The sequence below is a fragment of the Pelodiscus sinensis genome, chromosome 30 (assembly GCF_049634645.1).
Source record: "Pelodiscus sinensis isolate JC-2024 chromosome 30, ASM4963464v1, whole genome shotgun sequence".
Classification (NCBI taxonomy): Eukaryota; Metazoa; Chordata; order Testudines; family Trionychidae; genus Pelodiscus; species Pelodiscus sinensis.
The window spans coordinates 6,652,002-6,665,452 of record NC_134740.1 but is presented as its reverse complement, the minus strand read 5'-3'; the positions used below and the strand labels follow the sequence as shown (position 1 = coordinate 6,665,452).

Genomic DNA, 13,451 nt, shown 5'->3' with positions numbered 1-13,451 from the left:
GAGAGGGTCAAGAGAAGAGCAACAAGAATGATGAAAGGTCTAGAGAACATGAGCTATGAGGGAAGACTGAAAAAATTGGGCTTCTTTAGCTTGGAAAGGTGAAGACCGAGAGGGGTCTTGAGAGCAGTTTTCAGCTATCTAAAAGAATTTCACAGGGAGGAGGGAGAAAAAAAATTCTCCTTGGTCTGTGAGGATAGGACAAGAAGAACAGGCTTAAACTGGACAAGGGAGGTTTAGGGTTGACATTAGGAAAAACTCCCTAACTATCAAGGTGCTTAAACACTGCAGTATCTTGCCTAGGAAGGTTGTGGAATCTCCATCTTTGGGGTTCTTTAAGAGCAGGTTAGATAAATGTCTCTCAGGGGTGGTCTAGACGGTACTGGGTCCTGCCATGAGGGCAGGGGACTGGATTTGATGACCTCTCTAGGTCCCTTTCATTTATAGTCTCCTATGATTCTATGAATCCCGTCCCAGCTTTGCTCCCAGCTCTCTCTAGGATTCACTGGACCCATTAGCAAGGCTCCATCACTGTCTCAGAATGGGGCTCAATGCCAGAGTGGGGGAGATACCATGCACCCATTGATTTCACACCAGTAGCTGCCCAAACTCCTCCAGAGATCGATCCCTCTACACGCCGTGTGCCCATCTGCCAAACTGGTCTCGTAGCACCTCAGGGGAATGGGGCAGGAGAGACACGTTCCAGAGAGTGCGGTGCCCAGATACCAGGGTGATGGGAGCGAGGGAAATTGTGAGCTGAAAGCTCTTTGGTGATCTGAAATCCTCGCCTTTGGGGGCGGGGAACTGTTAGAGACCAGCGCCCATAGCCCCATCCACCCCGCCTCCACTAGTGTCCTACCAAACCCACGTTGCTTCACAACCCTGGAGCGTCAGGGAGCCGGGAGGAAACGGCTGATTTACCTCCAAGGCAGGTCAGGCAGCAACGGGATCCCGGCTCCCACCTCCGCACGCAGCGTCTCAGGGCCAGAGGCAGGTTCCTCCGCCCATCTGCTCTGCCCGGCGCGTTCGCCTGAGCCCCGGGCCCGGTCACTGGAACGTCAGAGCCCAGAGCAGCGACCAAGGCTCCTTCGCTCTGTCCGGTGACGCGCCCCACGCCTCAGCCCTGCGCCAATTGTGGAAAATCTTCTCCGCTGCGCTGTATAGCCTGGTGCGGGCAGGGGCCGCCTCCCCAGGTGCCAGTCCCACGGGGAACGTCACCGGCGAGGGAGGTTGGTGTTTGGTCTGTTTCTGGATGATACCGGCAGGTGCAAACTTCTAGTCTCAAAAGCAAAATCCCAAAGAGGAGAGAAACTTTGAGCCCTAAAGCAAATCCCTCTGTGGCGGGCGAGGGCTGCGCTGGCTCTCAAGAAATAACTCAGTGGTTCTAAGGACACGTTGTGTGGCTGAGTTCGTCAGAGCTGCCTAAGTGGTTTAGGCACAAAATTCTCATCCGATTCCCTTAACCGGGCTTGACAATCTCAGCTTGGTTGGCTGAGCTTGCCCCGTCTGGAAACAAACCTCCTGCTGCCCTTGGAAAGAAACACCCAGGTCCCTGTCCTATCCGCGTCTGTAACAGTTTGTGATGGCGCGTTGGGGGTCCCCCGTCTCCTGCACCCCGAAATGGCACAAACAAACTGCACCAGCCGGTGGAATAGAGGAAGTTTATTGCCTCTCCAGGATACAGCACAGCACAGATGGAATCTGGTCACAGAGCTGGGCTAGGATGCCTCAGGCCCCCTTGAGATGGGGGATACTGGGCCCCTAAACTCCAGCCCCTTTCCCTAGGCTCTCCTCCATGCTCCCAGACAGCAACTAACTCACCCTCTTCCAGCCCTGCCCCCCAGCCAGGGCAGCATCCACCTTCCTTTGTTCCTCTCCATGGGGGGTGTCTGGCCACTGGTTTGCATAGTGACTCATCCTGTTTTGCTGGGTCGTGGTACCCACAGCAGCCAGTGGGGGTTACCCCAGAGCCAGCAGCATAGAAACCAGCCAGGTACCCCCACTACGTCACACAGTTCAGTTCAGATGTCATTATAATGAGCATCTAAGTGGATCATATTTTCAAAGGGGTTTCATCGCCAGGGTGTGCAGTCTCTGCCTCGCTGAAATTCAACCGACTGCTTTCGAGATTCACTGAAGTGTGTGTCAAAATGTCCCCCACAGACGCTGATACTGAGCCAGGAAGGGACAGAAAACTTCTAGGCTACATCACCCACATTCAGCCACTAAAGGCAGATTAGAACGGGGTATAAATGGTCATTAGAGCCTGTCACCAGAGGTGGCGAATGGAGCCACGTTCGACACAGCAGGGCTTGACAGGCCGGCTGGTTGCTCGCTAGTGACTGTGCTGCTCTGGGGTCCCTGCACCTCACTGGAGGTCAGTGATGAACCCAGGAGGTTTCTGTCCCTGCTCTATGCTCTTGGTTCCAAGACCCCCAAGGGGCTGTGACCGGGTAGGACTTGGCTGTGACAGTGTCAGTGTCCATGAGTCACTTTGAAGTCAAGTGGCAACTTGGCAGCTGAATGGTTAATGGCTGAGGAATGCAACTAGCTTCCCATGATCTGTAGGAAAGGGGAGTTTTCCCTGCCACACCTCAGCACTGCGCCTGAGTGGGACCTGGGGTCAGAAGCCTGCCTGAGAAGTGAGAAAAGAATCCTGTGGCCCTGGCCCTGTTCGCCCAGCTCTGCCGAAGCCTCTTGCGGGGAAGTTGGATCTGCCAGACCGAGTCTGCAGCTCCTGTTCTGTCACCCTGGTATTGGCCACTGGGCTGTACGCCGGGGAACTAACTCCCAAAGAATTTTTTGCACTTAAACTAGGGGCCATCAAATGACATTAATAGGCAGGAAGTTTAAAAGAAGCAAAGAGAATTTTTTTCTGCATGCAAGGCACAGTCAAGGCACAAGTCACAGTCATCCTTGCCAGAGGATGGTGTGAAGCTCAGGACTTTAACAAGGTTGAAAAAAAGAGCTACATAAATTCATGGAGGATTGGTCCATCATTGGCTATTAGACAGAATGGGCAGGGATGGTGTCTCTAGCCTCTATTGTCAGGGGCTGGACATGGATGACCTCATTCCACGAAGTGTAACAGTTAACTCGAAGTAAGGACTTAGTTCAAGTTAATGTTTCACTGCCGTGTGTAATCGTGGGTAGTTAATTCGGACTAGGGGGATTGAAAAATGGCGACCGGACGGGAAGATGCAAATCAAGCCCGGGATATTTAAATCCCGGCTTCATTTGCAACTTTGAATGCCTGCATTAGACTCCCTAGTTGGAACTAGGAGGCTAGTGTAGTCATACCCTTGCAGAAGAAAGCTCTGAAAGGCCATTTTAGCCACAGGGCTTTCTTGTGCAAGAAACCCTGCTGTGCAACCACACTGCCTTCTTGCGCAAGAAAGCTTACACTTGTAAGAAAAGAGCATAGCTCTTGTGCAAGAGGTCATCTTTTCCTAAGCCGTAGTGTAAATCTTCTTGCACAACAGTGGGTGGGCAGTGTGGACACTCTGCAGAAGAACGGCTCTTCTTTTGCAAGAACCCGCAAGTTTAGACATAGCTTCAAGTGTGGGAAGAGAGGGCTTCTTGTGCAAGAGCTACATTGTTTTCTAACAAGTGTAAGAGCTCTTGTGCAAGAGGGCTGTGTGGACGCGTGGCAGTGGTTTCTTGCACGAGAAATACCTGTGGCTAAAATGGCCATGAGAGTTTTCTTGCACAAGTGAGCATCCACACTGCCAAGGATGTTCTTCCTCAAAAACACATGGCAATTTGGACGTGTTCTTGTGCAAGAACCCACCACCTGGGAATGGCTGGGGACAGCTGGCCCAGGGATGGAGCAGCAGAGCCATGGTAGACTCGCGCCTGCCATGGTCCCACAGCCCTCCTTACAGCAGCTGGCAATTACATCAGTGGCTCAATGGTTTGAGGTGCTGCCCCTGTGACGGCGCGTTGGGGGTTCCCCGTCTCCTGCACCCCGAAATGGCACAAACAGACTGCACCAGCCAGTGGAATTGAGGGTGGTTTATTGCTCCTCCAGCACAGCGCAGCACAGATGTAATCTGGTTACAGGAACTGGGGCTAAGAGGCCTCAGTGCCCCCCCTTTTAGATAGGGGAGTCCCAGCCCCTTCCCCAGCTCCTTATACTCTGCCTTCCAGCGAGGAACTAACCCAGCCTCCTCCAGCCCTGCCCCCCAAGCCAGGGCAGCATTCCACCTTCCTTTGTTCCTCTCCATGGGGGGTGTCTGGCCACTGGTTCAACCAGTTTGGCCTTACCTCTGCCTAGTGAGGTTTTCCCTGCTGGGTCTTGCTCCAGACAGCAGGGGTCACCACATCCCAGCAAGTACCCCCACTACGTCACAGCCCCTCAGCTACAGACATTGATGCCACAGCTCCCTGATATTGATCAATGGGAGATGCAAGATCAGAGTCTGCAGGCAAGGACAGCGTGTGGCGACTCCCTGCTCTGCCTCTCAGGGGCTGCAGGGACATGCCAGCCACACCCAGGAGCAGCAGTTACCACGGGGATAATGACTCCAGACGTGGCAGGTTTGGCATTTTAGAGCTCACTGCTCAAAGAATCACATTTAAACAAACCAGAGAAATGAAAGTGATGTCTGCACAGACCGGTCAAACCCCAAACTAACCCACTTTGCAAGTAGTAAAAGTGGTAACCTTCCCTCTCCCCTCTCCCCCCCCCCCCCCACATACATGATGGGACCAGAGATGAGAGGGAAGGGCAGTGTCTGTGTGTGTGTGTGAGAGAGAGAGAGAGAAAATGACAGAGACACACAGACTGTGAGCGTGGCAGAGATTTGCTGACTGGATCTGGGAGAAGCCTAATCTGAACTAGCTACTCCGTGACGCGTGTAGCCGCGCGGCACGGGGTTCGAACTAGCTGGGATTTAAAAATGGCGGCACCCGGCTAATTCAAATGAAGCCCGGGAAATTCAAATCCCGGGCTTCATTTGCAAGTGAGGTATGCCTACATTACCCCGCTAGTTCAAACTAGGGTGGTAGTGTAGACATACCCTGAGGGATTTGGGCTTATTTAGTCTGCAAAAAAGAGGAGTGAGGGGGGATTTGATAGCAGCCTTCAGCTATCTGAAGGGGGGTTCCAAAGAGGATGGAGAGAGGCTGTTCCCAGTGGGAGCAGATGGTAGAACAAGGAGCAATGGTCTCAAGTTACAGTGGAGGAGGTTGTGACGGCTCGTCGGGTTTTCCCATCTCCTCCACCCCCGTAATGGCACGGACAGACTGCACCAGCCAGTAGAATAGAGGTGTTTATTGTTTCTCCAGGATACAGCACAGCACAGATGTAATCTGGTTATGGGCAGGCCTAGGATGCCTCAGCCCCCCTTGAGATGGGGGAGACTAGGCCCTAAATTTCAGCCCCTTTCTCTAGGCTGTCTCCTCCATGCTCCCAGACATAAAACTAACTCACTTCCAGCCCTGCCCCCAACCAGGGCTCCACTCCCCTTCTTCCCATTGTTCTGCTCCCTGTCTGTGTCTAGACTGGCCAATTTTCCGGAAAATCAGCCGCTTTTCAGGAAAAACTGGCCAGCTGTCTACACTGGCCGCTTGAATTTCTGCAAAAGCACTGACTTCCTACTGTAAGAAATCAGTGCTTTTTGTGGAAATACTATGCTGCTCCCGTTCAGGCAAAAGCCCTCTTGCGCAAATCATTTGTGCAAGAGGGCCAGTGTAGACATCACAGTACTGTTTTGCGCAAAAAAGCCCCAATGGCTAAAATGGCGATCGGGGCTTTTTTTGCAAAAGCACATCAAGATTGCGGAAATACTATGCTGCTAGGCACTTTTTGCGCAAAAGCGTCTGTGCCAATCTAGACGCTCTTTTCCGCAAATGCTTTTAACGGAAAACTTTTCCATTAAAAGCATTAGCGGAAAATCATGCCAGTCTAGACATAGCCTGTTGGCTGTGTCTAGCCTGGCCAGCTTTTCCGGAAAATAAGCCGCTTTTCCAGAAAAACTTGCCTGCTGTCTACACTGGCCGCTTGAATTTCCGCAGAAGCACTGACTTCCTGCTGTAAGAAATCAATGCTTCTTGCGGAAATACTATGCTGCTCCTGTTCGGGCAAAATCCCTTTTTCACAAAGCTTTTGCGCAAAAGGGCCAGTGTAGACAGCTGAGATTTGTTTTGCTCAAAAAAGCCCCGATCGCGAAAATGGCGTCTCGATTGGAACGGATGCTTTTCCGCAGAAAAGCATCTGTGCCAATCTAGATGCTCTGTTCTGAAAATGCTTTTAACAGAAAACTTTTCTGTTAAAAGCACTTCCGGAAAATCATGCCAGTCTAGACATAGCCCCGCTGTGTCTAGACTGGCAAGTTTTTCCGCAAATGCAGCTGATTTTGCGGAAAAACTTGCCCGCTGTCTACACTGGCCGCTTGAATTTCCTACTGTAAGAAATCAGTGCTTCTTGCGGAAATACTATGCTGCTCCCGTTCGGGCAAAAGCCCTCTTGCACAAATCATTTGCACAAGAGGGCCACTGTAGACAGCACAGTACTAAAATGGCGATGGGGCTTTTTTGTGCAAAGGCGTCTAGATTGACACGAACGCTTTTCAGCAAAAAGTGCTTTTGCGCAAAAGCATCCATGCCAATCTAGACGCTCTTTTCTGCAAATGCTTTTAATGGAAAACTTTTCCATTAAAAGCATTTGCAGAAAATCATGCCAGTCTAGACATAGCCAGAGTCTGGCACGGATGCTCTTGAGTGAAAGCTCATTGTTCTTATGATGTGTCCTGGCCAATATAGATGCTCTCTTGTGCAAATACTTTAACACAAGAACTCTTGAGTTAAAGAGTATTTGTGCAAGATCATGCCAATGTAGACGTAGCATTTGTGTTTGACATATTTTATTTAAAAATGAATCCTGGCCAACAAACCCCCAGTTGGGACCAACTCTCCATCTGGCTGCAGCATCATAATGCTCTGGCACCCCCCCCCCCCAAACCTGAGCCTATCATACACTGGAACCCCGTGTCCTGAGCTTCTCACATCCCCAAAATCCTGCACTCCCACATCCCCAGTTTTCCATCACAACACTCCTCCACCATCCAAATCTGTGTCCTGAGCACATCATACTCTCCAGACTCCATGCCCTGAGCCCCTCATGCACCCCCGCCCGAACTCCTGCACCCTCACAGCTACAAGCCTGCAGCTTGCTCACAACCTCAGCCCTTCCCCTAATCCCAAAACTGTCGAGCCTGGGGACCCCTCGGCCAGCATCCTCTTCTATACTTCCTTCTGCATCCAGATTCCCTCCTGGAGTTTGCACCTCTCACCCCTTCCTCGTGTATTTTTTTGAGGTACAACAGCAGAGGCGACAGCATGAAGAGCCAGCGCAAAGTCATTAAGCTCCCTTTCCCTCCCCTTTTCTCCCTCCCTCCCCCCCAAAAAGGGCCCAGGGCAAAGTTGTTAACCAAAACAAAAAACCAAAAAACACCCACAAGCTGTGCCCTGGTACGGATATACTATCATCTATTTTCCTCCAGAACAGCTATGGGTTTTTTTTTCTCAACAGCTTTGTCCCAGCACTTCACTTTGGGTGTGTCTAGACTACAGGGCTTTGTCGACAGAAGTGGACTTTTGTCAACAAAACTAAACCTGCGTCCACACTGCCTTTGAGTTATGTCGACATAACGTCGACAAAACTCAGCAGTTTTGTAGACGTATGTAAACCTCATTCTACGAGGAATAACGCCTTTTGTCGACAGAGTTCTGTCAATAGAAGGCATTATTGCATCTACACTGTCCTTTGTGTCCACACTGTTATGTCGACAAAGCGGCTTGCTTTGTCGACAGAACTGGATGTAGTCTAGACGCTCTTTGTCGACAGAAGCTTTGTCGACAGTATCTGTTGACAAAACTTCTGTCGACAAAACCCTGTAGTCTAGACGTACCCATTGTCTCTACTGCTATTGTGGCTCTTTGTCTGGAATGGGTTGACCACCTCGGTGTACTGCCTTCTTGCTTGGACACATGCATTGCTTGGTTGGCTCTCAGCGCAGAGCCGGCCCAACGCACAGATCACGCAACAAACACCTGCACCTCTTTCTGAGCTCAATCTTTCCACATCTTTTCATTTTGAGTAGCCACCACATCATGCCCCTGCAGCCTGTTGGTACCTTCCTGGGGCCATCGGTTATTGGTCCTAAATATCATGGACCGAGGGTTTTGAAAAGGTCCCTGCACGCCCATTGCTCCCAGGGCTGTGACTCTGCAAGCGCAGGGCAGGAAGGTCAGAGACACAAGTGGAAATAGAACCTTCTATTTGGTAGGCTTTGACTCTACCCCTACCCTGGCCCATGCTGAAGCTATTCCATTTTCACCTAAATAAGCCAATGGGCCAGTATCTTGGAACTCTTAATTTCCTGCATCTTTTGCACAGGGCCTCCTGGACCTCCCTGTTTCTCAGGGCATAGATGAGTGGGTTGACCAGGGGCGTCAGGACGGTGTAGGAGACCGAGAGAACTTTCTTGAAGTCGCTCAGGAGTTCGGTGGTCGGAAACATGTAGGCAGCCAGGATAGTTCCATAGTAAATGCTCACCACGATGAGGTGGGAGGAGCAGGTGGAAAAGGCCTTTTGCCTCCCGGTGCTGGAGGGGATTCTGAGGATGGTGCTGATGATGCAGATGTAGGACGCCAAGATGAGCAGGAAGGGGACCAGTATTAAAATCAAGCAGGCTGCGAACGCCAACGTGTCCATCAGCAGAGGGTCATTGCAGGAGAGTTTTACAAGGGGAATAAAGTCACAAAAGAAATGGTCGATACCGTTGGGGCCACAGAAGGTTAACTGGGATATTGACACTGTGATTATTCCAGAAGCAATGAAGCCACTTAGCCAAGATGCCCCAGCAAGCTGGAGGCAAGACCTGCCACTCATCCGGGCTGCATAGTGCAGCGGGTTGCATATGGCAAGATACCGGTCGTAGGACATCACTGATAGGAGGAGGCATTCTGAGCCTGACAGAGCAGCCAAGAAATAATATTGTGAAAGACACCCAGTGAAGGAAATTGTCCAATCTCTATCCAGGAGCCCGGCCAGCAGCCGGGGCAGGAGGGTGGAGCTGTAGCAGATCTCCAAGCAGGACAAGTTGCCCAGGAAGAAGTACATGGGGGTGTGAAGGTGTTGATCAGCCACAACCAGCACCAAGATAAGGATATTCCCAGCCATGGTCACCAGGTAGATCATGAGGAATAAGAGGAAGAGAGGAAGCTGCAGGCCAGGAAGATCCCCAAATCCCAGAAGGATGAATTCTGTAACAGATGTTTGGTTTCCTTGTTCCTGGTTTTCCATGGGGTGTGTCTGTGAGACAGAAACAGGGTCACTGCGAGCAACATTCATTACAATATGGCAGCCTTGTCTTCATCGCCTGCCTCTGCCAGCCCCGGCATGGTAGCGGAGTGAGGAATGTAGGGCAGGGAAGGGAATCACCGTCTGTGGGCCCCAGGGACAGGTTGAGTATCTGAGAGAGGGTGGGTGAAACAGACAGTGTCTCTCCACACTGGGAATGTCTCAAGAGATAGCATCGAGCACACAAACCCTGCAGAGGTGGGCTTGAATAGGGGATACAGACACTGGTTCAGACAGTCACTGCCTGGTGGGTAAAAGCCAAGTGAGGGAGGGGCCGTTTCACTGGGGAGCTGGGCCAGGAGGGGATATTTGACAGTGGGCTCCAGCAGAGAAACCAACCAAGCAAATGGTCCTGGGACCTGTAAGGGCTGGTGTGAGGGGTTTCTCCTTGGCCTGGCCCCTGGTTCTGCTCCTTTAGGCAGAAAGCAGCAGGGCACAGTCTGAAGAGCAGACAGTGAGACTTGTATTGGGCCATCGTACAAACAGTGGGTTTTCCAAGCCCTGTGCACCAGTCAGGCACATTTCTGTGGGCCGATAGAGTTTTCCTCTCCCCCAGCTACTGCGATTCACCCAATAGACCCCTTCCTGTAACCCCCAGCCGCAGACACCGATGGGCTCCCCCGTCCCTCTGCTATGTTTCAAACTCCCATGCTGCAGAGCCCTGCCTGGGTCCCTCTTCCTCAGTTCCCTATTCCCGGTGCCCCATCCCCCCATTCCCAACCCCTTTCCCACTCTTTCATCTCCTTATTCACAGGCCCAGAAACACCCACCGTGCACCCCCCAGTCAGACCTGCTAGTCGCCATGTTCCATTCGGAGGGGCCATGAGTTAGGATCTGCATCCCACCGTGGGAAGGAGAAGGAGGGAGGCTGAGTGGGTCAGCATTTCTCTGGTCACTGAGTCTTTGAGCTCCCCGCCAACCTTGCCCCTCCCATGTGGCTGCAGGGCCTGAATCTGAGACACAGACGTGGGGCAGTCGGGCAGCGCCATCCCACCGGTCCCTGTCACACTGTGAGCTCTGTCCCAGGTCTGCCTCGTGGGCCCACAGGCTCCGCCTGGTGGTGGGAACGTGGCACCACATCACTTTTCCCGTTGTCCCGCACACGTCTGGGGGGAGGGGGGGATGCGAGTGTCTCAAAAGTTAAACCCCCAAGAATCTCTCAGACTCACAAACTGGCTCAGATGCTAATGGGGGGGGGGGAGAGAAACCCCTCCTTGAAGTAGGCAGCAAACAGCAGCTCCCAGTCCTCCCGCCCTTTGACATTTACAGTCTGTTCTAGGGTGCCGGGTATTGAAGACAGTCTAGCGGAGAACAACCAGAATGATTGAGGGGCTGCAGCTGCCTCCTTCTCCTCCTAGCCCTGGCTCTGGATGGACCCTGCCCTAGGCTAGAGCAGCCGCCGTCCCTGCACCTAGCCCACGATGTTGTGCCCTCCCCCTCGGTGTTGCAAGGGACTCGCTGTATCTCTGCTTTCACAGGTGGGGTCTCCTCACAGCCCCGTGTTGGCACTGACCTGCCCATCCCCTACCCCCTGTGTCTGCTGGTTCCCCACAAAGGTAAACAATTAAACTGGTTACAAATGGGGAAAAGACATAAAATCAAAGATTAGTCCATAAGATTGCAGGAAATCCTTTCCGCCAGGCCGGCCCCAGCCAACGTCTCCTCCCTGGCCTGAGACAGCAGCGATTCCCAGCTCTGTGCTCCCTGCCTCATCCCGCCCCCTCTTCATGGCCCTGCGAGGGCCACCAGGCAGGGAAGGACTCTCACTGTGCCGCAGGGAGGGGAGTGGAAAGCAGGCCCAGTGTTTGCAGGGCTGCCTTGGGCGCAGGATATCAGCTGGGAAACTAACACAGAGAGGCACAAATTAGCCAATAAGTTCTTGGACTGCACTGAAGACAACTTTTTATTTCAGAAGGTTGAAAAAGCTACTGGGGAAGCTGCTCTAGATTTGATTTTAACAAATAGGGGGGAACTGGTTGAGAATTTGAAAGTAGAAGGTAGCATTGGTAAAAGCGGTCATGAAATCATAGAACTCATGAATCTCAGGAATGGTAGAAGGGAAAACAGCAAAATAGGGACAGTGAATTTCAGGAAAGCAGATTTTGGTAAGTTCAGAGTAGATAAGGTCCCATGAGAAGCAAGACTGAGGTGAAAAACAACTGAAGAGAGTTGGCAGTTTTTCAAATAGACATTATTAAGGGCCCAAAAGAAAGCTATTCCACTGCATAGGAAAGATAGAAATTACGGAAAAAGACCACCTTGGCTTAACCAGGAGATCTTCCATGATCTAAAAATTAAAAAGGAGCCACATAAAAAGTGGAAAATAGGACAAATCAAAGGATGAATATGAGCAAGCAATAGAGCAATGCAGGGGCAAGATTAGAAAGACAAAGGCACAACATGAGCTCAAACTAGCTGCAGACATAAAGGGAAACAAGAAGACTTTCTATAAATATATTAGAACCAAGAAGAAGACCAAGGACAGGGACGGCCCATTGTTCAGTGAGGAGGGAGAAACAGTAACAAGAAACTTAGAAATGGCAGAGGTGCTTAATGACTTCTTTGTTTTAGTCTTCACCGAGAAGTCTGATAATGAAGGAATGCCTGACATAGTGAATGCTAGTGGGAATGGGGTAGTTTAGAATAGTGTTTCACAACCAGTGGTACGAGTACCTTCAGGGATACGTGAGAGAAGTCTGGGGTGTACATCAACACAACTGAAATCTGGAGAAAACCAAATACAAATTAGATGGGGCTACTCTAAGGTGGGTGCATAACTGTCTGGAAAACTGTTCTCAGAGAGTAGTTATTAATGGTTTACAATCCTGCTGGAAGGGCATAAGAAGGGGGGGGGTCTGTTTTGGGACTGGTTCTGTTCAATATCTTTATCAACAATTTAGATACTGACATAGAGCCTACGTCTACAATGACACCCTTTTCCGGAAAGGCTTAAAACAGAACAGTTTTCCATTATAAGTATTTCCGGAAAAAGAGTGTCTACATTGGCAGGATGCTTTTCCAGAAAAGCACGTCTACATTGGCCACGGACGCTTTTCCGGAAAAAAGCCCCAATCGTCATTTTGGCGATTGGGGCTTTTTTCCGGAAAAGACTACTGGGCTGTCTACACTGGCCCTTTTCCGGAACAGTTTTCCGGAAAAAGGACTTTTGCCCAAGCGGGAGCAGCATAGTTTTTCCGGAAAAACACTGACAATTTTACAGTAGATCGTCACTGCTTTTTCGGAAATTCAAGGGGCCAGTGTAGACAGCTCGCAGCTTATTCTGGAAAAGCAACTGCTTTTCCGGAATAAGTGGCCCAGTGTAAACTCAGCAGAGAGTATACTTATTAAGTTTGCAGATGATATGAAGCTGGGAGGGGTGGCACGTGCTTTGGAGGATAGGATCATAATTCTAAATTATCTGCACAACCTGGAGAAATGGTCTAAGGTAAATAGGACAAATGCAAAGTCCTCCTCTGAAGAAGGAACAATCCGTTTCACACAAACAGAATGGGAAGTGACTGTCCAGGAAGGACTCCTGCAGAAATAGATCTAGGGGTTATAGCGGACCACAAGCCAGTGTTGTCTTCAAGTCATCATTGTCAAGTCACAAACAATGAACCCCAGTCGAGTTTCAAGTTAGTCACCGAGGCAACTTAAGTCAGACTTGAGTCAACAACTCTGCCACGAGCTAAATATGAGTCAACACTATGACAGTGCTGCAAAAAAAGCAAACATGATTCTGGGCTCATTAACAGGAGTATTGTGAGCAAGATAGGAGAAGTAATTCTTCCACTCTTCTCTGCAGTGATTATGCAGTTCTGGGCACCACAGTTCAAGAAAGTTGTGGAGAAACTGGAGAAGATCCAGAGAAGAGCGTCAAGAATGATTAAAGGCCTAGAGAACATGACCTATGAGGGAAGACTGAAATAACTGGGCTTGTTTAGTTTGGAAAGGAGAAGACTGAGAAAAGACATAATAGTGGTTTTGAGGTATCTAAATGGGTGTCACAAGGAAGAGGGAAAAAATTGTTCTTCTTTGCCTTTGAGGATAGGACAAGAAGCAGTGGGCTTAAACTTTCAGGCTACGT

At 50.6% G+C, this 13,451-nt stretch overlaps 1 protein-coding gene across 1 annotated transcript; it reads right to left on the bottom strand.

Annotated features, from left to right (window-relative positions):
* Positions 1 to 8,335: 8,335 nt before the first annotated feature.
* On the bottom strand, positions 8,336 to 9,307 carry LOC142821249 (olfactory receptor 10A4-like). The gene has a single exon (XM_075912091.1). The coding sequence runs from the start codon at positions 9,305 to 9,307 to the stop codon at positions 8,336 to 8,338; it is 972 nt and encodes a 323-aa protein (XP_075768206.1).
* Between the last annotated feature and the right edge of the window lie 4,144 nt (positions 9,308 to 13,451).